The sequence below is a fragment of the Lepus europaeus genome, chromosome 16, assembly GCF_033115175.1.
Source record: "Lepus europaeus isolate LE1 chromosome 16, mLepTim1.pri, whole genome shotgun sequence".
Taxonomy (NCBI): Eukaryota; Metazoa; Chordata; class Mammalia; order Lagomorpha; family Leporidae; genus Lepus; species Lepus europaeus.
This window is the reverse complement of record NC_084842.1, coordinates 80451354-80478587: the sequence shown is the minus strand read 5'-3', so window position 1 is coordinate 80478587 and position 27234 is coordinate 80451354. Positions and strand designations below refer to the sequence as shown.

The 27234-nt window shown below is 48.9% G+C and overlaps 1 protein-coding gene across 1 annotated transcript in view; it reads right to left on the bottom strand.

Moving 5' to 3' along the window:
• PROM1 (prominin 1) overlaps positions 1 to 27234 on the bottom strand; it is a 97651-nt gene that overhangs the window by 25407 nt on the left and 45010 nt on the right. Inside the window, exons 3-8 of the mRNA XM_062213392.1 lie at positions 24358 to 24413; positions 17531 to 17736; positions 8867 to 8987; positions 8047 to 8110; positions 7380 to 7469; positions 1479 to 1696 (exon numbers count right to left, since the gene is read on the bottom strand). Coding sequence (XP_062069376.1) covers positions 1479 to 1696; positions 7380 to 7469; positions 8047 to 8110; positions 8867 to 8987; positions 17531 to 17736; positions 24358 to 24413 — 755 coding nt within the window. The remainder of the gene's footprint in view (positions 1 to 1478; positions 1697 to 7379; positions 7470 to 8046; positions 8111 to 8866; positions 8988 to 17530; positions 17737 to 24357; positions 24414 to 27234) is intronic.

Below are 27234 nucleotides of genomic sequence, written 5' to 3'. Positions count from 1 at the left end.
AGACCTGACCCCTGGCTTTGGCCTAGCCCAGCCCAGGCTGTTGCAGGCATTTGAAGAATGAACCAGTGGTTGGGAGATCCATCTCACTCTCGTTCTCTGTCACCCTTCCTTTCAAATAAATAAATAAAACTTTAGAGAATAAATAACTGTTTCAGGGCAGGCATTTGGCCTAGTAGTTAACATGCTGTATCCCACAGGGAGCACTTTGATACTCAGCGCCTGAATCCAGCTTCCTGCTAACGCAGACCTCGGGAGGCTGCGCTGACGACTCAAGTCACCAATCCCAGCCACTCATGTGGGAAACCCGGACTGAGTCCCCAGCTCCCAGCTTCAGCCGAGCCCAGCCTCAGCTGTTGTGGGAATTTGGGGAATGAACCATCGAATGGCAGCTCTCTCTCACTCTTTCTTAAATAAATAAGTAAATGAATTTAAAAGACCACAAAACTTCAGAAGAATTAAAAAAAACCTTAATAATTCCAAAAGGGATGATAGTGGATTGCAAACCGAGATGTCGCCTAGAAGTGCTTCATAGGAGGTCGATTGATGAAATATGAAAGTGAAAAAACTATACCTATTTTAAGCATTACTTTTTTACATTAATTCCTGTTTCTATTTTAAATTTAATTATTTTATAGCCGATTCAATGAGATTTGTAGATACAATTCTAAGAACATAATGATTAAATTCCCTTCCTCCCCCTCCCTCCCACCCTTCTTCCTTCTACTGTTCTTTTTAGTTTTTGAGATAACATATTTTAAATATACAGTAAAAAGGCTTAGTTAGTACTTCACCAAATAAGAAGTTCAACAAGCAAAAAGCAAAATGACCCTAGTTTAGTGGGAATACAGACGATGGCTATAAAAAATAATTGAATGGAAAAATGACCATTTCACCCATATACAGTAATTTTTAAACTAATCACAGATCATTAAAACCACAGTAGTACAACATTTTTACTTTTTGAAAGAGTTATTGATTTGGGAGGCAGAGTGACAGATAGAGAGGGAAAGAGCTCTCATCTGCTGGTTCACTCCCCAGATGCCCACAACAGCCAGGGCTGGGCCAGGTCCAAGCCAGGCACCAGGAACCCAGAACTTGAGCCGTCCCCTGCTGCCTCCCAGGGTGTGCATTAGCAGGAAGACAGAATTGGGAGCAGAGCCAAGACTCAGACCCAGGCAGTGCAACATGGGGTGCAGGTGTCCCAAGTGGCACCTTAACTATTATGGCAAATGCCTACAGCAGTATTTTAAATGTTAAAAATCTACATGAATGTACTCGGATTCCTTTCTTCTTTTCTAAATAGCAGGAACTCCCTTCACTCCACTGCTCCTGCTGCAGTAATCCTACATGGTGGTCAGATGACCCAGGGAGGCGTGGAAGTTAGCCCAGTCCAACTCAGCCCACTGCGCCCCTGACAGGTGCACCCACGCCTAGCCCTGCCCAGGGGTCCCAGCACACCGCCCCCAGCCCCTGCTCACCTGACCCAGCTCAGAGTTGCCCTGCAGTTGGCTCAGAGATGTCTGGATGCTGTTGCAAGTCTCCATCCCCGGCGGCACCAAGCACAGGGGGTCGTTGAGGGACTGCTCCATGCTGGTTTTGACGTCCGTCAGACTCCTGTTCAGCTGCTCACTGCCGCTGTCCAGGCTGTCCAAGCTGCTCTTCATGTTCTCCAGGGCCTCCTTGGTCTCTTTGATGGCTGTGGAGATACAGCCTGCTTCAGAGCAGAGCACGCACGCCCAGCACACGTGCCGTCTACAAGAGAGCTCCAAAGGCAGTTGAGATGAACTTGGAAATGACATGGGATGGTAGCCAGAGAAGTCTGCTGTGAAGGGGAGTGTGGGGGCACTGCTGGCCTCCCACGCCAGCTCCCCCAGCCAGCTCAGCTCCCTCATATGGGTTTCTCTCAAACAAGAAGCAGGGGGCAAGCGCCAGCCCAGGAACATGTTGGGGATCTTGGTGCAGCATGAAGTGGCTGCCCGCAGCCAGCAAAGGTGTCACTGCCCAAACTCAAAGAGCTCAGTCCAAACAAGTCCCCATCCCAAGCAGCTACAGCCCACATAGAAACGGAGCCCACCCGGTCATGTCGGGGCTGGAATGAAACCCAGAACAGTGGCTAAGAGCACGGATTTACATCCAGGCTGGTCTTCTGCAGATCCCGCAGCCTGGCTACATGCTGTGTGACCAGAAGTAGATTCCTGAACCACTCTGAGCTGATTTCCTCATCTTAAAATGCTGACACGAAAGGCCAGCCTTGTGGCACAGCAGGTTAAGCTGCCCCTTGCAATGCCAGAACCCCGTATCACGGTGCTGGTTTGAGTCCCGGCTCTTCCTTTTCTGATCCAGCTCCTTGTTAATGTGCCTGGGAAGGGAGCAGACAATGGCTCGAATACTTGGGTCCCTGCCACCTGCAGGGCTCAGCCCTGGATGTTGGGGCTGTATGGGGAGCAATCCAGCAGATACAAGATCCACTCTCAATCTCTTTCAATCTCTCTCTCTCTCTCTCTCCTTTCCTGCCACTCTGCCTTCCAAATAAGTCTTTAAAAACAAAAGTCTCTGTGGGAAAAGCTGTGATATTTAAACCAGAGGGCGTTATTCTTCTAAGATCTGGTAGATCTCCACTCTGTGGTCACAAACATGTGGCACTCATTGGCTGTTACAAGCAAAAATGGGAGTGCCCTTAAAAATTGGCTGCTCTACCCTTCCCTGGAAACCACATAAAATCTGAATATTAAAACCAGACATTGGCTGGCGCCGCAGCTCAATAGGCACACCAGGTTCTAGTCCCGGTCGGGGCGCCAGCTTCTGTCCCGGTTGCTCCTCTTCTAGGCCAGCTCTCTGCTATGGCCCTGGAGTGCAGTGGAGGATGGCCCAAGTGCTTGGGCCCTGCACCCGCATGGGAGACCAGGAGAAGCACCTGGCTCCTGGCTTCAGATCAGTGCAGTGCACCACCGCGGCGGCCATTGAAGGGTGAACCAATGGCAAAGGAAAACTTTCTCTCTGTATCTTCTCTCTCACTGTCCACTCTGCCTGTCAAGGAAAACAAACAAACAAACAAACAAAAAAACAAAAAACAAAAAAACCAGACACACAGGGGCCGGTGCTGTGAGGTAACAGGAAAAGCCACTGCCTGTGATGCCAGCACCCCACATGGTGCCGGTTCATCTCTTGGCTGCTCCACTTCCAATCCAGCTCCTTGCTGATGCACCTGGGAAAAGCAGTGGGAGATGGCCCAAGTGCTTGGGGCCCTGCCACCCACACAGGAGAGCCGGAAGAAGCTCCTGGCTGCTGGTTTCTGGCAGCCATGTGGGGAGTGAACCAGCAGATCGAAGATCTCTCTCTCGTCTCTCTGTAACTCTTTCAAACAAATAAATTAATCTTTAAAAATAAATAAATGGGCCAGCGCCGTGGCTCAACAGGCTAATCCTCTGCCTTGCGGCGCCGGCACACCGGGTTCTAGTCCCGGTCGGGGCACCGAATTCTGTCCCGGTTGCCCCTCTTCCAGGCCAGCTCTCTGCTGGGCCTGGGGAAGGCAGTGGAGGATGGCCCAAGTGCTTGGGCCCTGCACCCGCATGGGAGACCAGGAGAAGCACCTGGCTCCTGCCTTCGGATCAGCACGGTGCGCCAGCCGCAGCGCGCTACTGCGGCGGCCATTGGAGGGTGAACCAACGGCAAAAGGAAGACCTTTCTCTCTGTCTCTCTCTCTCTCACTGTCCACTCTGCCTGTCAAAAAAAATAAATAAAAATAAATAAATAAGTAAATAAATAAAACCAGACACATACATGCATACACACACATGAATGAACTTCTAAAAGTCTGTGGGAAGATAGCATTGAAAGTCAAATTTGGTTTGGTGCAAAAAGACTATGAAATCCACAAACAGGTTTTTTTGACAATATGCCCTTTCTGTGAGCTTTTCGAGGAATCTTTGTTATGTGTGAATTTCAAAATATTTTCGCAGCTGATTTATGTCTTTTCACTGCATTTCCCACAGGCTGTCTGCAGCGCCTTCACGTGTGTGTGTGTGCACCCACATACCTGCTGGTGCTGCGCGGACTCTCGCCAAAAGGAGGTTGAGGGCTCATGCCAGGTCTGCTGCCACCTGGCCGTGGCACCTCTGGCAAACACCTTCACCTCTCAGGAACTCAGTGCCCTCGGCTGTACATTTGGGAGCTCGGGGAGTTGCTTCCTCATTACTCCAAGAGTCCGTGACTCTATGCCCCGGCCTAACAGGTTTGGGGGCTGAATTCTCTGGAGATGACGTCACCGTGCTAACCAGGTCTCACCAGGTGGCACAACCCAGAGACAGAGGGAAGCCTCTGAATTGGGCTGTCTGACCCTTGGTCCCAAAGTCTATCACCTTATCTGAACAGAACACCTCCGGATTTGCTTCAAGCAGTCTTTGCTCTTGAACTTCGGTCCAATCATTATGTTAACATTAAGACGACCAAACAGTGCTCGGGCATCAGCTTCTGTCTCCTACTGGCCTCCAAGCGTCCACAGCAAAGCGTGAAGCCTGGTGTCCAGCTCACAGTAGAGGCTCCATAAACACCCACCACAGCAACACAAAAGACAAAAGCTCAGCAACCAGTAGCCCAGAAGGGAACGCAAGAGCACCTGCTGAACGACACCTCACCACACACCTCCCGCTTCAGCATCCTGAGGTTTATCTCTCATGGCCTTTTCCACTCTGACTTCAAGATGAGTAATTTTGGGGCAGGAAATCAACAACAGCCAAGATTAAATAAACCGATGGTCCAGGAAGGTGGCATTTAGGCACCCCACATCGACGTTGTGAGTCATAAGTAATACTTGGTCACGTCCCAGGAAGGATGTAGAGGTAATAAATAGGTACTTTCCAGAAACCTATAAAATATTCACTGGCAGTCCCTCCAGGCCTATCAAAACCACATGTATCAGGAATCTGAACTGAGTGGAAAAGACATTTCGGATTCTCGGTTTTGGTTCATTAACATTTCATCAGCCCAGAGCCCATTTCCTTCTGCAGCACCTGCAGCCCAACACCACGGGCACAAAGGAACTGGCGCGTGTTTGCCCTCCTCAGCGTCCACTAGCTGCAGAGCACTTTTAGCAAGACTATTCTGGGTCAGATTATTGAACATACTTCATGAAACTCTGTCAACACCCAGAGGCTGACCTTTAACTTATTTAGGCTGCCTTAAAAAGAAAGAATGAAAATTGGCAGAAAGAAAGGAGAGAATGGAGGAAGGAAAAGAACTTTAATAATAATTCAAGAAGCCCTCAAAGAAAAATAAAATCTAATGTGTCTTTTATGTAAAAAGCGCTATAATTCAAATATTAAAAATTGTCAGAACATTGGCAGAAAGGAAAGGTATATGCCAGGCACAGTGCATTGTTTGTACGCCTTTTTTAAAAAATGACTTGTTCTTTATTTATTTGAAAGGCAGAGTTACAGAGAGAGAGAGAGAGAGAGAGACTCTTCCACCCGCTGGTTCACTCCTCAAATGGCTGCAATAGTCAGAGCTGGGCCAGACTGAAGCTCGGAGCCCAGAACTCCACGTGGATCTTCCACATGGGTAGCAAGGACCCAAGCACTCGAGCCGTCTTCTGCCGCCTTCCCAGGCATATCAGCAGGGAACTAAGTCAGAAGTAGAGCAGCTGGGACTTGAACTCTTGCTCCGATATGGGATGCAGGCTTTGCGGGCAGTGGCCTATGTCACTGCACCACTGCACCAGCCCCTGATCGTGTACTTTAGCACAGCCTTTCTCACTGCAGAATATCTGAGCTGGAAACAAACCTTAGATCTTTCTCATGCACTGAGGCTCAGGACCCAGGGTGCAGGGATGCCGGCATCACCTGTGGCTGCACAAACCCCAGAGTCCCAGAGTCCCAACTCTTTGCCAAGGGACCCAGTGTGGCCTTGCCATGGTTGGCACAGCAGCATCACGCATGCAAACACTGCCTGGCATACACAGGCTTTCGGTAGACTGGGTTCTGTATCCCAACTCCACCACTCCCCCAGTTACCCCACTGCCGGGGCTGAATTCAGGGCTCCCACCACCAATCCCTGTGCTGAAACCCTAACTCCCAGTGTGAGTGCATTTGGAGACAAGGCCTTTAGGGAGGAAACAGATTAACTGAGGTCACGAGGGTGGGGCCCTGATCCAATTGATCCAATAGGACTTGGTGTCTTTCTAAGGAGAAGAGGAAGAGACCCAGTGTTAGTCTCAAACAGGAAGTGAGACTGGAGTAACAGACAGGGAGGTGTGGAGGGAGGGAGGAAGCAAGGAGGAAGGAAGGATGGGTGGATGGATGGATGGATGGATGAGAGGGAGGGAGGGAGGGTGCACTTTTTGAAAATTCATGGTTCTGATCCTTATACCATGACTGTGTGGTTTAAGATACATAGAGAGATTCCTTGCTGCTAAAAGTTGTCCTTCCAAGGGGAAAATGAAAAGATAATAATCAAGAAACTCCAATGAGGGCAGCATTGTGGCATAGCAGGTCAAGCCAACTGCTGTGATGCCAGCATCCCACATGGGCACCCGTTCGAGTCTCGGCTGCTCCACTTCCAATCCAGCTCCCTGCTATGGCCTGGAAAAGCAGTAGAAGATGGCCCACGTGTTTGGGCCCCTGCTACTCACATGGGAGACCCAGATGAAGCTCCTGGCTTCACCCTGGCCCAGCCTGGCCATTGGGACCATTTGGGGAGTGAATCAGCAGATAGAAGTTTCTTTCTCTCTCTCTCTCAATTTTGAATTAATAAGTAAATCAGGAAGGAAAAGGAAAGGAAAGGAGAGGAGAGGAGAGGAGAGGAGAGGAAAGGAGAGGAAAGGAGAGGAAAGGAGAGGAAAGGAGAGGAAAGGAGAAAGAAAACGTAAAGAACCTAGAATTCTATGGGGGTCTCATCTTCTGTACCAGGGGTCCACAGCTTTTTCCTGTAGAAGCCTTGAGAGCAGACATTTAGGGCTTGTGCCTGCGACAACCACTATATCCTCTCAACACTGCCGTCACAGTACGAAGCCAGAGATGACAGTGGGACAAAGGCACACGGCTGTGTCCCCATAAAACTTTTTTGTAATAGAAAGCTTTTATTTAATAAATATAAATTTCACCCATAATATTTTATTTGAGAAAAGAAGTGGTGGCCCCTAGCAAAAGCCGCCACCCTGTTTGAGATGAGTTTCCCCCCATCACCACCGCAGCTCCGGCACAAACGTAACAGAAAACAAAGAACGCCAGGTGCAGTACAACCCAGTGTCTTTGCCTGGTCTGTGTGTGGTCGCAGACCCCAGCGGTCCCTCTGGCCAGCCCTCTGGGAAACGAGGGAGGAGGACAGTGCCCTGAGGCCCGGGGGCCTGGGTGGGACATTCTCCATCATTTTCGCCACGGGCTTACCTGAGGCCATGGCCTTGATGTCATCGAGGACTGGAATCACCACAGGCTTCAGTTGTTCACAGATCTCACCTCCCAGTTTCGAGTTAACATCTAGATTCAAAGGAGCAGAAGGCAGAGTGAAGGCAGGCTCCCGGCATCCGCACAGCCCGCACCACCTGCTCTCCTCCCACGGCCTCCAGGCTGGGTTTTTCAGTCCGGCCGTCAGCCAGGTGTAGACTCCAGCATGTAGATTTTTGTCTGACTCTTCAAAGTCTCCCCAGAGGCTGGGCCCCGTGACCAAGTCGCCACCACAGACGGATGGGGTCCATATTTAGAGAGGGGCACACGGTCGCCTGGAGCTATGTGGACTATGTGTGACTGCTGTGTCGCTGGCCAGGCACTGTCCACTTTCAGACCAGACACTCTTTGTGGTGGGCAGGGCTGCGCTTCCTCTCACGCAGGGCGTGAAGGTGCTGTGCCTGCAGGAAAGCAAATGCTTCCCAAGAAACAAAGTCAGGATACTACTAAAAGGCCCTGCTCACCGCAAGACAGCCGCTTTCAACCAATGTGAGGTTCTGCTCATGGAATTGTAAGCGGTTTCTTTGTTTGCCCCCTCCATTCCCTCTTCTATGGCCAAAGCAAACAAAGAAGCAAACCAAAGTCCAATGCAACTTGCAATTTCACTCACTGTTCAAATCGGAGAATGCCAGGTCCTTGGTGGTGTTGTACTGGGCCAATATGTACTTGATTTGCTGGAAAAACAAACCAAAAAATTGCATCTCTCCTTCCAAGGTTCAAAGCCACAGGAGAACGACAAGATTTAACACAGACAAAAGGATCCTGAATCAAACATTTTAAAAAGAAATAACCAGGGGCCGGCACTGTGGTGTAGCGAGTAAAGCCGCCACCTGCAGTGCCGGCATCCTATATAGGCGTCAGTTCAAGTCCCAGCTGTTCCACTTCCAATCCAGCTCTCTGCTATGGCCAGGGAAAGCGGTAGAAGATGGCCCAAGTCCTTGGGCCCCTGCACCCACGTGGGAGACCCAGAGAAAGCTCCTGGCTCCTGGCTTCGATGGGCATGGCTCTAGCTGTTGTGGCTATCTGGGGAGTGAACCAATGGATGGAAGACCTCTTTCTCTTTCTCTCTCTCCCTCCCTCCCTCCCTCTGCCTCTCTGTAACTCTTTCAAATAAACAAATAAATCTTAAAAAAAAATAACCAGTAAAAGTTATTGGTGATTTTTTTAAAAAGTTAAGCAATTTTAGAATTTGTACTCTAACTTTTTATGCCAAAATAAAATAAAGCAACATAAAAACACCAAGGCCAAAACAATGCTCTTGTATTCTTTTGAAAATGACTCGCAGAGTCTTTACTTCCTTGCCCTGGACATTAACCAGTAACAGCCGTCTACACCGATTCACTGGGCTTCTAGAAGGTTCCACCATGCACAGGAACTCTGGACAGCCAAAAGCACAAAGCTCTGTGGGACACGCAGATCGCGCTCCTCACCTTCGGAGTCTCGTTCAGGAAGGTCCGCAGGTCTCTGAAGGTGTTGTCCGCCAGTCTCCGCGTCCTTTTCACCCGCGTCCTCACCTGGTGGTTCGCCACTAAGCCGTAGATGATACCAAGGCTGTGCAAGAGGAAGGGACAAGGGCCATCACCGCGTGATGCGGGGGCCTCCAGGGAGCAGGAGCCACTCGGCCCTGGTCCCCCACCCCCAGCCACCCTACAAACAGGGCCTCAGACAGGAGCCAGTCCTCTGAGAAGACGAATTTCCACTGAAGGAGATGCATCTTGTCCACACGGACCCTCCTCAAAGGAGCGACGTGCACGCAACTCTGGGGACAGAAGTCACCCGGGAATAAGGCACACGTGTGACCTGGCCTTGCTGGTCCAGGTGCAAGCGTGTGGGCGCACACACACACACATGCATGCCCACACGTGCACACCCACACCCACGCGCACACAGAGATGCACACACATGCACACATGTGTACACACACGCATACACACCTGAACACATGTGCATACATGCACACGCATATGTACACATGTACGTACATGTGCATGCCCACACACACATGCCCACACACACATACATGCACACACACACACTCCCCGCACACCTCTGTTCTGCCCCAGAGAAGACTCCAGGGAACACGTCCACAAGACCAGTGACTGAGGCCTTGCTGGTCTCTCGGTAACTGTCTCCTAGTTTCCGTGTGGCTCAGGTTGAACACAATAGCTCACCTACTGTATTGTTTCACTGACACAAAGCACAAAACAAAAAATTGAGCAAACTGACGATGTTAAATCCAAGTCAGCGGTTACACGCAGAGGAGGGGTGGCTAAGGGGCAGGTGTTCTGTTCACAGGTGTGTTCACCTCATGGGAATGCATGTCTATGCACTTGGGAAAAGACACTGTCCTCCATGCAAAGTGTACTTCAACCACAAGTTTCCAAACCGCTCTATGGAAGGCACCTTGCAGGAAAGACTACTAGATGGAAAATCAAAAAGCAAATTCTCAAGCCATCTAAAATAGCCATATTTCACAATTTTAAGAACTCCTGGCCGGTGCCATGGCTCAATAGGCTAATCCTCCACCTTGCGGCACCAGCACACTGGATTCTAGCCCCAGTCGGGGCACTGGATTCTGTCCCGGTTGCCCCTCTTCCAGGCCAGCTCTCTGCTGTGGCCCGGGAGTGCAGTGGAGGATGGCCCAAGTGCTTGGGCCCTGCACCCCATGGGAGACCGGGATAAGCGCCTGGCTCCTGCCTTCGGATCAGCACGGTACGCCAACCGCAGCGCGCTGGCCGAGGCGGCCATTGGAGGGTGAACCAACGGCAAAAGGAGGACCTTTCTCTCTCTCTCTCTCACTGTCCACTCTGCCTGTCAAAAAAAAATTAAATAAATAAAATTAAAAAATAAAAATAAAAAAGGAACTCCTAATGTTGGCTAGTTACTAATAATCCTTTGACTTAATTTGACCAGTTGCTTTGTTTTTGTGACAAAACCTTGGACTACTGACAGCTAAATTTAAAAGTGCACATTGCCAAGGTCCTGTGGAATTTGGACACTAGGGGGCAGCATGGAATTACACGAACACATCACAATATTTTACCTTCAGAAGCAAATAACAATATAACCATCCCATGGAAAATGCACATGCTTTGAGAACCAAGTTTTACAAGTCATGCGCAAACTTGTGGGGGGGACAGGAATCAAATGCAAAAAACGAACGCATTGCCTCCTAAGTCGTTATCGCGGGACTTTATGCATGCACACATTTACAGGGAGGGCGACCAGTCTCCCATTTTCTGCCCTGGAGATCCCGTGCCCCCAGACCAGTCCGCAGTCCTGGGTAAAGGTGGACAGCCATTCACCCCCTTGCAGGAGCAGTACACGCCAAGGAGCCCTGACTCTGTTGGTCCCACTTAGGACATATTTTCCTGCAACGATATTAATAGGTCTGTTAGCTTTCCGCAGCTGATCCATCTGGTGGATGTAACCCAACCCTGAGCCACACCTGCAGGGCTAACAGGCTGCAGAGGAGGGGGTACTGGAGCAGGAACATGAGGTTTGGGTTCTGGTCGCCTGACTACTACCAGCTCACTGTGCAAGCTTGAAAAAGACCCGTCTTCTGTGAGCTTCAGCTAACATCTCAGAAATGAAAAGATCTTTAGCCTTAATTTGACAGATTTAGATCTAATCTAACAGATAAGTGAATCTTTGGGAGGATATTGGGTCTGGCGGTTAATATACCCACATCACATATTGCAGTCTGGGTTGGACTGCTGGCTCGCTCCCGAGGGCTCGTCCTCAGGCTCTGAGGGTATTGCTCACTTCCTGCTTCTCTCCTGTCTGTATGCTGCATTTCCGAGATGGGAACTATTTCTTTGTCAACTTTGCCTAACTCAGTGGTGTCCACAGTGGGTGCTGGGTGAAGGTGGTTGGAGGATTGGATTTCAATTTCCTGTGGCCTGTTTAGAAGATTAACCACATGTCTGAAGAGCCTAAGTCAGAAATGGTCTTAGTTCCTTTATTAGACAAACGCCTTCACTCACAAGAAGATCAGTCAATAAAATGAAGTGCAGTGCAACACTGAGTATCAACACTACATGGTAAAGAAGACCTACAGGGCGTGCGCTGTGGCGTAGCAGGTTAAGCTGTTCCCTGGCCACACCAGCACCCGATATGTGCACTGGTTCCAGTCCCGGCTGCTCCTCTTCCAATCCAGCTCCCTACTAATGTGCCTGGGAAAGCAGTGGAAGATGGCCCAAGTCCTTGGGCCCCTGCACCCATGTGGGAGACCTAGAAGCTCCTAGTTTCAGTCTGGCCCAGCCCCAACTGTTGTGGCCATTTGGGGAGTGAACCAGTGGATAGAAAATGTCACTCTCCCTCTAACTCTGCCTTTCAAATAAATAAATAAATAAATAAATAAAACCCACATTTCTGCTGAACAGGGGATCCAGTGAAAATGAAAATATTCATGATATTTTTAATGTACCATCCAGAATTCTAGAGTGGAATTCAGCGACATTGAAAGCCGGTTTTCAAACTCATGCGCAGTATACATTTTATGTTTGAGTTAGGGATGGCAAAGCCAGTGCCTACATGCCCAGGCTGAAAGCACAAGGGAAAGCAAGAGGCAGGGTGATGGGGGCAGCACCTGTGTGGGCCTCTAGGGCACCACCACAGCGGGGGGGCGCCAATGGCAGACCAGTGTTGCCCCATCATCCCCTGAGCCACCAGCATCGGGAAAGCTAGATTCTTTTTTTTTTTTTTGGACAGGCAGAGTGGACAGTGAGAGAGAGAGACAGAGAGAGAGGTCTTCCTTTTTGCCGTTGGTTCACCCTCCAATGGCCGCTGTGGTAGGTGCGCTGCGGCCGGCGCACTGCGCTGATCCGATGGCAGGAGCCAGGTGCTTCTCCTGGTCTCCCATGGGGTGCAGGGCCCAAGCACTCCCTGGCCACAGCAGAGAGCTGGCCTGGAAGAGGGGCAACCGGGACAGGATCGGTGCCCTGACCGGGACTAGAACCCGGTGTGCCGGCGCCGCAAGATGGAGGATTAGCCTATTGAGCCACAGCGCCGGCCGGGAAAGCTAGATTCTTATGTGAAGTTTGCCGATCTTGAAAAATTAGCATCTGATAAACACTTAAAATACTACCTAGACACCCTGTTAATGGTCTCCAATTGTAATCTCTAAACCTTTTAGTTACACAAAGAGAGAGTAAAGAATTTATCATTTTTGTTTCCAATTCAGATACTTCCTATTGTCCAATATATTTTTAAGCCAAAAAAAAAAAAATAGCCCATTAATGTTTTTGTTTTTAACAGTCAGCAGCCAACTGCTTGGATGTAAGAAACTTGGCAAAAATTCACATAATCAAGAAAGGAAATAAAATTCTACGACTCTCAGTTCTCTGGCATTTGACATAAAATATGAGCTTTTATGCAGTACCACAAAATCTGTTGAAATTTTTAGCTTTATAGTATATTAGCATATCTATACTTATTATGGAAAATCTGACTTCTCACATACACACTTGTAAATAAAAAAGCTTTTAAAGAGTAAAGCTAGAACTTTAAAATTTCCCTCTATTTTCTACTGTTATTGACATTAGTCAATGAAAACCAAATAAATGCTTTCAGTCTGTAACTGACCTCTTATTTTCTAAGACAAAATTTTAATTTAAATTTTAAATAACTGGAACTCACTCTCTTTAAGAAAATCTCATGTGGCCGGCACTGTGGCATAGTGGGTGAAGCCGCCGTCTACAGTGCCAGTATCCCATATGGGCGCCAGTTCGAGTCCTGGCTGCTCCACTTCTGATCTAGCTCTCTGCTATGGCCTGGGAAAGCAGTAGAAGATGGCCCAAGTGCTTGGGCCCCTGCGTTCACCTGGGAGACCCGGAAGAAGCTCCTGGCTCCTGGTTCCTGGTTCCTGGCTTCAGATCAGCACAGCTCTGGCCGTTGCAGCTAACTGGGGGGTGAACCAGTGGATGAAAGACCTCTCTCTCTCTCTCTCTGCCTCTCTCTCTCTTCCTCTCCTTCTCTCTCTGTGTAACTCTGACTTTCAAATAAATAAATATTAAAAAAAAAAAAATCCCATGATTTCCAGGCACTGCTCTCGTCCCTTTTTCTTTCTGTTTCTTTTCTTTTCTAGAATTTTCTAGATGTGACACTCACATCCTAACCCAGATGAATGCTGTCTGGGATGCAGTTCACCATGACACCTAGTTAGCAAGGCTGACTTAACCGAACTCCGAAACCCAGGACTACAGGGAAGTCAGGCGTGGCTGCCCTTTTTCTTGCCGTGAGCTTTCTGAAATTCTGAAAAATGCGGGGATGACAAGTGTGGAAGGAAGGAAGGAGAGAGGCCTGGCTTGTTTGGGGCACATGTGCAGCAAGAGGTGGACACTCCGTCTCCTGCGATGACCAGACAAACGCCGAGATTCTACGTGCCACAGCCGCCCGGGGAGGCTCACAGCACAGGACCACATGTACCCCACATTCCAGGGAGTAGTTGAAGAGAACGGGTGAAAAATTAACAGTAATCAAGACGAATTTTAAAACCCATTCCATTCCATTTCATTGTAATACTTAAAGCCACAAAACGGAATTGAACCCACTAAAGATATGTGGAATTTTTTTAATACCAAGTTCATTTACCCAGAGCATCCGGTCTCTGCTGAGGTCCAGGTAAGCAGGAGCCCTACACCGGACAAGAGAGCCACCAGTCCCTCTTCTCTGTATCTGGTTTTATGATCTGGCTGGCACACCTGCTTCCCCACTATCTGCTCATCGCACAGACACCTCCGCTTTCCCCAGGAACTTCCTGGCCGGCTTTGATTACTTGCCAACATAGAGCTAATAACAACTCACAGCGTTTAAACACTTGCAAGCCGGCAGGGATTTCAAAAGGAAGGCAGCCACACAGTAAACTGACAAGTTCACAGCAGAACAGCTTAAGCTGCTCGTCTGAGTTTAATAAGCGAAACAACAAACACTCACATCCTTACTCTAATTTAGATCTAATTATACATGAATAGTAATATATATAACATATCAATTATATACAAATTCAATATATTATGAAAATTCAAAACTAGTCATAAACTTTCCACTTAACATCAAATAGTTGCTCAACTTTGGTTTAATTATGCCAAAATCTAAAATCATGATTTTTTTCAAATTAATGTTTTACTCTGATGAAAAAAACTTAACTGAATATGTAAAAGGCTATAGATACAGTATTTTTTTTTTAAAGAATGTTCTCAGGGGGCCAACGCTGTGGCACAGTGGGTTAACGCCCTGGCCTAAAGCGCCAGCATCCCATATGGGCATGGGTTCGAGACTCGGTTGCTTCACTTCCAATCCAGCTCTCTGCTGTGGCCTGGGAAAGCAGCAGAAGATGGCCCAAGTCCTTGGGCCCCTGCACCCATGTGGGAGACCAGGAAGAAGCTCCTGGCTCCTGGCTTCGGATCGGCAGAGCTCTGGCCGTTGCAGCCATTTGGGGAGTGAACCAACAGATGGAAGACCTCTCCCTCTCTCTCTCTCTCTCTCTCTCTCTCTCTCTCTCTCTGCCTCTCCTCTCTCTGTGTAACTCTGACTTTCAAATAAATAAATACATCTTTAAAAAAAAAGAATGTTCTCAGGGCCAGTGTTGTGGTAGAGAGTAGAGCTGCCTGTGACACTAGCATCCCACATGGGTGCCACAGAACAGGACCACTTCTTGTGTGAGAGTGGGTTCCCGACTTCCAAGGAAGCGCCCTGCGAGTGGGCCTGGGAAAGCAGTGGAAGATGCACGTGCTTGGGGCCCTGCACCCATGTGGGAGGCCCAGAAAAAGCTCCTGGCTCCTGGCTTCAGATAGGCTCAGCTCTGGCCATTGCAGCCATCTGAGGAATGAACCAGCAAATGGAAGACCTTTCTCTCTGTCTCTCCCTCTCTCTCTGTAAATGCTGCCTTTCAGATAAATAAATAAATCTTTTTTAAAAAAAAGTTTTCAAAATAGAAGGAAAAAAACATCTCAATTTGTTTGATGGGTCTGAATTTTCAAAAATAAAATTATAGATTACTTATGTATTTTGATATCATGCATTTTCAATAATTATATTATAAATAATTCAATTAGTTCAGGGTGAACTCTAACACATATAACACATAGTTACATGTAATGCAAACAGAAGCCCAGTGTAAAAGGAAGAACTCAGCATACATGCCTCATTCAGAAAAAGAAAACTAACGAAAGGTCATTATGACCAAAGTAAACACTGCTCGGGTAAATGAATAACTGCACGCAATAAAGAACCTACAATAAAGAAACTACAACGTAGGCATTTACATCGAGTGAACACTATGACCTGGCCAGGTAAGTAATCACTCTAGCCAGGCTCCATACGGGCAGTATTTTCAGCTGGCACTGTGCCTTCTCAGCCTCATCTGAGATGTCCTGGAGAATGGAGGGGAGAGACCCGGCTCCCTGTTGGGTCGCTGACACAGCTCTGCAGCGCCGAGGGTGTAACCGCCCAGGCTGTGGGGGTCTGTGTTCCTGAGAGCACCCGGAAGGCAGAGCAGGCAGACAAGGACATCTGGAATCCCCAGAGGCTGGGGCCTCCAGGGCCTTTCAGAATCTAATGCGAAGAAACAGCCAGATCCACGTCATTTCCAGAGACAGAAAAGAGAGAGAGAGAGACAGGTACAGAAAGAGACAGACAGGGACGCCCACACCCAATCTCGCAGAATGAACACAGAGAACTCCCTGGCCAACCCACAGCCCATAACAGCAGCCAACATGCTCCTTGGATCCTGTGGACACAAACAGTCGTTAAGGGTAGTACTGCACCATTTCCAGCACAATCCCGTCTGGCTTGACCACCAGTGTCCTGGAATGACTTTGGCTTTTGTCTGTTGTGGAGATTTCTGCGCTGTTCAATGAGCAGTCAATTCCACAGGCAACACCTGAGCGTGGCCCAAACCCAACGTAGGCCAAACGTCTCTGTGGGGCAGGGAGTGAGTGTCTCCCCGCCTTCCACTGGCCCCCACGCCCTTTCCGGAGGAGGGCCCCCGTGGCTGGCTTCTTGCCAAGCCTTTCACAGACAATGGGCAAGTCTGACCTGGTCTTCTTGTCTCCCTCCTTTCATTCTGATCGGAGTTAGCGCGTTCTACACTCGGTCTGCAACCTGCTGCTTCCACCGCGTCTCGCCCAGAGACTGTCTCCTAGCAGCCTGGCTGGGGCTGCCCAGTCCTTCTCACCTGTGCGCCTTGCTCGCCAAGGACTGGGCACCCCCAGCCACCTCTGCTGTATTGGACAATACTCTCAGATTTCCACTTCCAAGGACTGCACTCCTCCATCACGATTCCGTGGGAATCAAGGAGCAAAATGGCGAGCAAGCGCACGGGTGCTGGCTTCCTCTCAGCAGCGACATGAGAGGGAGCTGCTGGCCAGGAGGGTCCTTGTTTCTACAGCCCCCGGCTACAGGAGGAAATCAGCGCAACGGGCTTGGCTCCTCATGGAGCTGGGCAGCTCCCTTGCAGGGCTAACTTCAGGTGGTGGCACCTTTTTGATTCTCCCTAGACAGCACTGGCCATCTCCCTCCTCTGCTTCAAGGCGCTTTCTTGTTGGCACTGCTGAGGCTGTCATTTTGTTCTGTTTTCAACTCAAGGCTCTGCAGGTGAAACATGAGACATTCCTCACCGCCCTAAAACACCATCAGCAAACACTGACGGAGTTTGTGGACTCAAAAGGCTTCCATAGCCTTGGCAGCTCATGTCAAGAGCCTCAGGTGATCACTGACGTCATAAGTAAGAGTGTTAATTGTTAAGTCAACAACAGGAGTCACTGTGCACTAACTTCCCATATGGGTAGGACTTCTGTCCTTAATGAGTTGTACTATGAGAATTAACGGTAAAACTTGTTCCCAAACAGTACTTTATATTTTGCGTGGGTGGGTGCGTGCAAAGTGTTGCAATCTTAGGATAGAATTGGTCTCCTGTGCATAAAGTTAATTAATGAAGAATGAAATGGGAGGGGGAAGGGAATGTGGGACAGGGTAGGGGTGGAAGGATGGGTATGGTGGGAAGAACCACTATACTCCTAAGAAATTCGTATTCATTAAATAAGAGCTTTCTTATAGAAAAAACCACCAGCCGTGGCCCGGAGTCCGCTTGCCTGATGAGGATGCTGATCACCAGGAGGGCGGCGCCCAGGCACTTCCTGCGGAACAGCATGTCCTCTTTCTCCCGCTGGTGCATCTTCCCCCCGCACTTGTTGCAGCAGCGACACACGCAGACGAAGCAGCCCACCAGGGGCATCAGGAGGATAAAGAGCAGTCCCAGGAAACTGCAGATGATGATCCCCATCTCGTAGTAGACAACCTGCAGGTCAGGCAAGAGAGTCAGAACACGCCGTCACACTGCGTAGCAACAACACCGCGGTGCACCCAACACCGCCGCGCACGCGGTTCTTTTTTTCCAACCTGTTCGCCATCGTGAGCGGAATGTTAGGGTGCATGCGCAGATTTTTCCAGCTTGAAGCTCCTTCTTGAAACAGAGGTGGAGAACTGTGTCATTAGAACCTGGGACACAGTGCTTATTGTCTTCCTTTCAAGTCCTAGCATGAAGCCCCTCTGCAGGGTCCAATTGCGAACTGTGTAATGGGAACCCCAAAAGTATTGTTTGCTTTTCAATAGTCTAGAACAACCAGGCAGGAGCACCTGCACAAACTGTCTACAGAGGAGGCACCTTACATTGGAGAGGTTGAAGACCTGGAGCAAGTTGGGTTGGATACCTTAGTCACAAATTCAGAGTTGGTTGCAAAAGAATCTGGAACATATTTAAATTTAGGGGGAAAAAAAGGCTTTCTGAGTCAGACAGTTAACCAGGACCACTGGGGCTGGTGCTGTGGTGCAGCAAGTTAAAGCCCTGGCCTGAATTACCGGCATTCCACATGGGCACCAGTTCGAGTCCTGGCTGCTACACGTCTAATTCAACTCTCTACTAATGTTCCTGGGAAAGCAGTAGAAGAGGGCCCAAGGGCTTGGGCCCCTGCACCCATGTGGGAGACCCACAAGAAGCTCCTAGCTCCTGACTTTGGATCAGCGTAGCTCTGACCATTGCGGCCATCTGAGGAGTGAACCAGTGGATGGAAGACCTCTCTCTCTGTCTCTACCTCTCCCTGTAACTCTGCCTTTAAAATAAATAAAATAAATCTTAAAAAAAAAAAAAAGACCGCTCACTTAGCTTTTCCATCATGCACTGGAAATAATAGTGTGTACTTTGTCACATTGCTGTGATAATTAGAGGTGACCTCTGTTACAGACAACGTGCCATGTCCAATACCAGGCACACAGCACAGTGGAGCAGTGTGGCCCCTCTGCCACCATGCCCATGAAGCTTAGCCCTGCTGAAGCACGAGGCTCAGAGCCTGAGTCCCAGACAGTTTTAAGTCTCTAAGAACCAATATAACTTCTAGATACGATCAGTCATGTGACCTGAATGTATTTCCATTATCATTGCTGCGTTTATTCTGGGATAAACGAAAAATGAATGCAATTAGGTGACAGAAGTCGGCCTCACTCTAATTCACGCAGTCACATTTCCAAAGGATGGCAGAAAGTTACAGGTTGGTAGTTTGTGACCGATGGACAAGTTAGACAGCCATGGCTGCCAAAGCCCAGCTGAGCAAAGACAACCCAAGTCTTGTCCTGCAAATGCATTGTTTTGGAAGACGACCTGAACCTGGAGCCAGAAGACCTGACTGACATCCCAGCCTGGGGTGCTGGCTCCCTGAAGTGGGAAGTGTTACATCTGCATTGACCTCGGATGCACCTTGTGATGGACAGGTATTAGGAGAGTCAATGCGAAAGCAACGAATCTCACGTCCAGCCTGCAGTAAGTATTCAATGAACAGCAGTTAATTCCATGAGCAAATGTTGGCCAGTATTAGATTATGTGTACCTGGCACTTGAGTACTTCAATGTTAAGGCTAAAGTGTAAAAAAGAATAAAAAGTGACTGCATTTTGTTACATTCATCAAGTTCATGCTCATTCTCAAGCTAACCCTTGTCTCATGTCCACATAAAGCCATCATGAAAAAACTCTAAAGCTTCCTTAAGGACTAGTATCACTAGACAATTAAGAAATCAGTCCAGGGGCCGGCACTGTGGCATAGTAGGCTAAGCCTCTGTCTGGCGCTGGCATCCATCTCTGGTTCTAGTTCTGGCTATTCCTCTTCTGATCCAGCTCTCTGCTATGGCCTGGGAAAGCAGTAGAAGGTGGACCAACTACTTGGGCCCCTGCACCCACAAGGGAGACCCAGAAGAGGTTCCTGATTCCTGGCTTTAGATTGGCCTGGCTTTGGCCGTTGCAGCCATTTGGAGAGTGAACCAGTGGGAGGAAGACTTCTGTCTCTCCCTCTCTCTGTCTGTAACTCTATCTCTCAAATAAATAAAAAAAATCAGTCTAGACACTCCAAACTCATGTCTTTTTTTTTAAGGGAGGGACGCAGTGATGAGAATGAGCGATCTTCACTGGTTCACTCGGCAATGCCCACAACAGCCAACCCTGGGTCAGACAGAGGCCAGGAGCCTGGAGCTTCATCCAGGTCTCCTGCACGAATGGCAGCACCTACGTATCTGAGTCATCATCATGTGCCTCCCAGGATGCATTAGCAGGAAGCTGGACTGGAAGTGGAGGAGCTGAGACTCAACCTGTCTCTCCAGTATTGGAGGCACCTACCCTAAGTGGCAGCTTAACCTGCTACACCACAATGCCCACCCCACAAATTCTTAATTACATATTTTACTATTATTTCTCAACAAATATTCTAAATTATTTACTATTCTTGAGTGAATTTTAACTTTTTAAAAAATTCTTATTTATTTGAGGGGTAGAAAGACAAGAGTTCTCATCACTGGTTCACGCTTCAAATGCCTGCAAGGACTAGCGCGTGGCTAGGGCCAGAGCCAGAAGCTGGGAACAAAATCCAGGGCTCCTACATGGATGCCATGAACTTGAACCACTACTGCTGCCTCCCAAGGTTCCCCATTGGCAGGAAGCTGGGACTGGGAAACTGCACTCAGGCACTCGAATGTGGGGTGTGGGCGTTACAACTACTGAGATAAACGTCCACTCCCTAAAGAATTTTAAAGTTCTGAACTCCAGGATGTACTGATAATATATATGACTGTATGAGTGAGCGAGAGTATATTGAAATGCTTTAAATGCACTTTTGAAAACACACATTTTCATCTTTCATGCACAGCTTTTCCAATGGCACTGGCTAAATACCAGACAGCATCAGGAACAACCTACTCCTTTTCAAGAGGTCGCTGCTAGGCTTAAGTCTAGCCAAGGAGGGCAGTTTCTATATTTCCCGAAGCACCAAGATCTTACAGCACTGTGTAGAGTGTTTGAAGGGCAGATCAAGACTGAAATGCACAGAGGTATGATGCTATCCACTCGAGCACTATTAAAACAGAGAGAAGGTTCCAGACAACGGCGGAAACAAAAGTGGAATGCTTTACAATCACAGGAGAGCCGACAGAGACCAGGACGTTGTGACAAGTGACGCTGCCGCACACTGGCTTTAGACAAAGCAACACAAAATAGTCAGCGGACGAGGACTTTACCTTCAGAGCCAGGACTATGTTTTCTGGCTGTGGAAGTCAAAGCAACGGAGGAGGTAGCGGCAGAGGCAGCATCAAGAAAACAGAGAAAGTCACATGAGTGATTGACACGGCCCAGAATGTTCACATCTCACACAGAGAAAAATCTAGCGGTGGAAGGACCAATGGAGAAACGGAGTGAAGATGCTCGGAACAGCGTTTGAGTAGAGTCCAGTTCTGGGATTAACATCTGGATTTCTTGCTAGGTTCTTATCAGCGGGCTGATGAGTTGTGGAAAGAGAATTGGAATTGGAAAGGGTGCTGCAAATGCTCCACTCTTGACGCCTGTGATCTTCATACAACAGAACCAGCTACTGCCTCCAGCCCCAAGCCTTGTCTTCCAAAGTGCCTTTCAAAAGTGAAACTCTGATGGCGGCGTCCCTTCCTTCCTTAATGGCATTCAGTGGGTTCCCGCCATTTTTGATGCACGCTTCTCAACGTGGCCCTATGTGCCCTAATCCCACCTCCAGACCCCCATTCTTCTTGGCTGTCCCTTATCGTTCTCGTCCCCAGGAAGCACCAGGAGTTCTCCCCTTCCCCACTCTGGACTCTTCTGCTGCCTTCTCTTCCCCAGTGAAGCTCAAACCTAATTGTAGACGTGACCTTCTCCAGGAAGTCTTCCCAGCTGTCCTGGAGCCCTGCACTTTACTCGGTGGACAGCACTTTACTCGGTTCCCATGGGACCACGTCCTGCCTAGTGCTGCCCATCTGGGAAGCAAGACCCACGCCTGTCACACTCACCACTCCCTGGCATGCACCCAGCATGGGACCTGGCACCCTACAGTCGTCCAATCAAAATCAGACAAACTGATGCATGCAGGAATGGGAGTCTTCCCCTCAGACCAACGGTCCCTACAGTTCAGTGCAGAGACAGAGGCTGCACGGGCCAAGCCGGTGAAGCGAGTGCCATGACTCTTGTGATACGGCAATGTGAGTTCGCCTCCTAAGCCGGTCCTTCTGTGGCCATCCTGTGTATGAGGGGGGCGAGGCTGGGATGGTTGTCGGGGTCGATTTCAGACACTCTTCTATGGCAAAAGAGAGCTAGGTGGCTCTGGGTCTTTCTCTAGAGCACTTTTTTGAAATTTCCTGGTCCAAGAAACGCAAGAGGGTAGGAACCCCTGCTCTCCGGCGGCAAATCTTCACCCATGGGAATGAACGCTGCGTGTGATACCAGATGCTCTCATGTGAGGCATCCCAAAGGCTGGGTGTGGGGGCAGGGAGAGGTCCAGCCTTGGGCATTCCAGCAGCATCTTCACTACCCCTCCCTTCCTCACCTGGGCGAGGCTCCCTGAGGCTCTCAAAGGTGCCAACCAGCAGCAGCTTGTGGGTGTTGGAAGGAGCCCCGTGTAGGGACATGTGACCCATGTGAGGCAGCAGCTTGAAGCCCAGCTCCAGTGCTTAGCTTCCGTGATTTGCTACTCCAGCTGCCATCACCAGCCAACCCTGCCCAACTATTTCTGAATCCCTGGGGAACAGGGCTTAGGTGTTGCCTCTAATAGGCTGGGAAGCAACAGAGGCCACCGGTGATGGCGTCGTTGGGAGAATGCCCTGAGAAGCCAGCAGGCACATAGGTCTTGCTCTAAGCACTTCGGTTGTACGTTGTAGTGTATAGTGAGTGTGACGTGCTCAGGGCAGCACCTGCCGGAGAAGTCATTCAATGCGCTTGGGTGTCATGCTCGTCTCCAGCCTCAGAGAAGGACTCCCAGTCACATGCTACCTTGTTCTTGCCTCTTTCTAAATGTCCTCTGAGAGCCCCAAAATGTACCTCCCTCACGAGGGATGGAGAGCGTGCAGCCTTGCTGGGGCGGGGCAGAGGGGGGACAAGAAACAAGCAGCTAAGTCACTCCCCTCTCCTGGACATGCAAGTGGGATCCAATCAACATCACAACCCACCAGTCCCCCTCTGCGTGATGACCTGGCATTGACTGAGTGCCAGCCTGGCAGGTGTCCAGCGACGTGAGTGGTAGTGGACAGTCAGGTCTGGGGGACAGAGGTGAAGGCAGTGGTGCGACAGCCTGAGACGCACCCACAGGGAGGACCCTGAGCACCAGGGACTGGCTTGTGCAGCGCTCAGCGTCTTCTACGGTCTTCCCGGCTGCCGAAGGCACACATGGCATTTAAATGAGGCTTTCGCTTCGGTTTCTGCCCTCACTTTTCTCTTGAGTTTTACTGCACTGCAAATTGAGAACCCTATGGGGCCCTTCGTCACCTCGGTGACACCGTGTGGCAATGCTAGCATTCAGCCGGGCCAGATGCGGGCCAGTACAGAGTGCCCACCTGCACGTCCGCTTTGGGCCCTGGGTGAGCAGCTTCATGGCAGGAGAGACAGAGCCAGGCGCCCAACTCAGCCTGCAGTGCTGCGAACACGGCAGATTTTACCCACTTTCATTGTCCTACCGGCAACGCAACCTCTGTCCGTTTGTGTCCTGGGCAACCTGCACGCGTAACAAACCCAAATCAAAAGATCTGTTCTTCTGTGTAGGTGCTCAGTCATGGAGGGCCATGGGGTGATGTAGCAGTCCGTGGGGTTGTTAAGGAGAGACACACGAGGCGCGGTGACACTTCCTGGAGATACTGGCCCCTGGCCTCAGTGGGATTGGTAAGTTGCCAACCACCCCACCCCAACCCACCCGCCCAGACTCCAACTCCCGATCCTTGTTCCTTCCTCTCCCTCGACCAAGGGCTCCCACAGCCTGTGGTGTGCAGAGCGGCCCCTGCCCACCGTCCTCGGCCTTCTTGGTCTTTCTGCAAACCCCCAAGGTGCTTCCTCTGGGGACAGCTTCTTCGCAGAACTCAAGACTCTGCTTTCTCTGCCTGTAACTCACGGGTCAGCTTACTGCACCCCTCCTCCTTAGAGTCACCAGGTACCACCTCTGCCACTTTGGGGACCGCCACCTGCCTCCCGATTTCAGTACACACACACACACACACACACGGCAGGTGCACAGTAACCTCTCTTCCAACCTGATGTGAACTCTTACAGTCTTATAAAAGAAAGCACAGAATTGCTGCTTCCGGGAATTCTCAAACAACTCTACTCAGGGCGTACTCCTTCCTTCCCTAAATGTTAGTAGCATAATATTTCCTTTTAAAGAATTAAAGTTTTTAAATAACATGCAGCTTGCAAGGTTTTCTTCACACGCTACTTTTGAAATGTCTGTAGTTCAAATGGGATCTATATGGTGGTTCAACAGTCCATAAAAATCTTACTCAAACAGGATTGCTAAAAATTCAGATTAAACAACTGATGGCTAAGAGATTTATTTTCAAGTAAGTCATAATTGTTATCATATATCTTATTTTTAATAACAAATATATCAATAAAAATTACCTTTTCATAGTCAACTGAAGGCTCAAACTTCTTCTGTATGATTTTTCTTACAGTATCTGGAAAAAGATCCATAAAATAGCAAAATCATTTTTTCAGTAAGAGTACCAAATGCATATTTAGAAAAGGGAGACCTATGTATGTGAACAAGTTATTATATGTGCAGCATTCTTATAATTCCTACTTATTTTTCTAAAAGTTTATTTAATTTGAGAAATGAAGAAGGACAAGCAGAGAGAGCGAGCGCACTTCCATCTGGTGGCTCACTCCCCAAATGCCCACAACAGCCCTGGCTGGGCCAGGCCAAAGCCAGCAGCTGGGAAGTCAATTCAGATCTTCCATGTGGGTGGCAGGGACCTGAGCACTTGAGCCATCACCTGCCGCCTCTCAGTGTGCACGTTAGCAGGATGCTGAAATCAGGAGTAGAGCGGACTTGAACTCAGACACTGCAATATGGAACGCGGGGCTCTCAGCCGCTAGGTTAACCACCCATCCCCACCTCCTAATTCACGGTGTAGGCAAATGATTGCATTAACGAGCCTCTATCCAGAAGCAGAAAATGAAGGGCTCACGTTTTTGATGGGCAGACTAAAGGGTTCTCATGTTTAAGAGCTCACAGTGTCTCATCATGCACCTTCATGTTTGCTGGCAAACCACACAGAACTCATTAATAACCACGGCTTAAATGTAGCATTGAAATCACACATTCTTAACTACCTGGAACCACAGATGCAATTTATTTTTCGATAATCCCGCATTTGCATAATATTGTTTAAAATGAAAGGAATCTTAGAATTGACCTAATTCAAGCATACTTATGATCTGAGAAATCCCTCTCTTCCAGTCTCTGAACAGGGCATGAAAACCCTGGGATGCTACACAAAATTGGATTTTTTCCATCCACGTCCATCTTAAACCTCAACAAATTCTCCTGTAGGTCTCAGACGTTAGTGTGAGCCACCATCCAGGGGTGACTTGGGCAGCCGAGGCCTGGACAGACTTGAGAGAGGCCAGAGCCAGGCCAAGGGCGCCCTCCCTCACGTCGTCTCCCCTCCCAGGAATGAGCTCCTGAGAACAGAGTTTAGATTCAGAGGCTTGAGAAAAAGCACACTTCCTACTAGGTCTTTCTGGAAAACTACCTCCCTCCTGTGAAGGCGGAGGTGAGAGCAGATGTCTACAGATTATCTGCAGGACCAAGGGTTTTCCAACTGGCTGATGGCACAGGAACCCCAGACACTGCTCTGCAGAGGGAACCCAGGGAGAGAAGGGAGCCTGAGGCTGCCCCACCCCTTCAACCAGTCCACCTTGCTTTGCTCTTTTATAGATCAGACTTCTGCATGTGGGGCCGGTGCTGTGACACAGAAGGTTACACCTCCGCCTGCAGGGCCAGCATGGCATATGGGGACCAGTTCAAGTCTTGGTTGCTCCACTTCCCATCCAGCTCCCTACTAATGCACCTGGGAAAGCACTGGAAGATGGCCCACATACTTGGCCTCTGTACCCGTGTGGGAGACCTGGAAGAAATTTCTGGCTCCTGGCTTCAGATTAGTGCAGTTTCAGCCATTGTGGCCATTTGGGGAGTGAACCAATGTGTGGAAGATGGACTGATATTCATTCTCTCTCTCTCTGCCCTCCCTCTCTCTCCCCCCTTTCCTCCCTCCCTCCTTCTCTCTCTCTATTTCTGCCTCTCAATAAATAAATAAATCTTTAAGAAACTTGCACTGGGTGGAAGGTTCTATTGTTGACTAAAAGTGATTAAAAATCATGCATTTCTTAAGATCCACTTAACACAGTCATGTCCATGACATGTTGCAGTTTGGGATCTTGACCTAGCATAAGAGATAGCAGCGAAGTCAAGCTCCACCACTTACCAGGTAAGTCCCTACTTGCAAAGGGGACTTAGCTTAGTGCTAAGTGAGAGAATATCTGTAGACAAAACAATACTCCAGGACCCAGTGTACCCTGTGGTTGTGACTATAGAAAGGGACTTAGCAAACACAGATTACAGAAAGTATACACGGTAGGTAGTGTAGTTCACTTTTCATTAAAGAACATTATTGGGGCAGGTGTTGTAGTATAGCAGGTGAATGCCCCCTTGGGACACCTGTATCCCACACTGGAGTGTCTGGGAAGAAGTCCCACATCCGCTTCCCATCCAGCTTCCCGCTAATGCACACCCTGGAAGGCAGCAGATCATGTGTCACCTCTGATACAGTTAGAGCTTTACAGCACAAGGAGGAGGAGCAGGGTGGAGAGCGGGTGGGAGGGTGGAAAGAGTCACTATGTTCCTAAAGTTGTATTTTTGAAACACATGAATTTGCATACCTTAAATAAGAGGTTTCTGGGGGGAAAAAGGAGAAAGAAAGAAAAAGCCCAGGAACCACTGTTCTAAAAAAAATAATAAAGCAAATATTGGAATTTTGCAAAGTTTGTCTCCACTGTGATGAGGTGAATAGCATCCCAATACTCACACTTGTCTAATGAGACCAGTGAGAATTAGGGGATTGTTGATATTATACAATGAAACATGTCTACATTTGGAAGATCTATGGCACTCAGGAAATCAACATTTTCCAAAATGATCAACGTACAATGTTACAAAATCCTGCCCAGGAAAAGATCCACGCAGAGTGAGAAACAGACCCATGGGCTCCAATGTATCAACCGAGAAAAATTCATTCCCAAGGTTCCTTTTTGCAAACAGCCTTCAAAAAAAAAACCCAAAAAGTCGCCACTTGCAGATACAAGGACATGCACACATACCTAGAGAGACTATTAACATACCCTCTTGTTTATAGCCACACACCCCAGCGAGACGGGATGCTGCTCTTAACCCAAACAGACATCCCCAGGAGAGCCAGCAAACTCCCACCAGGCCAG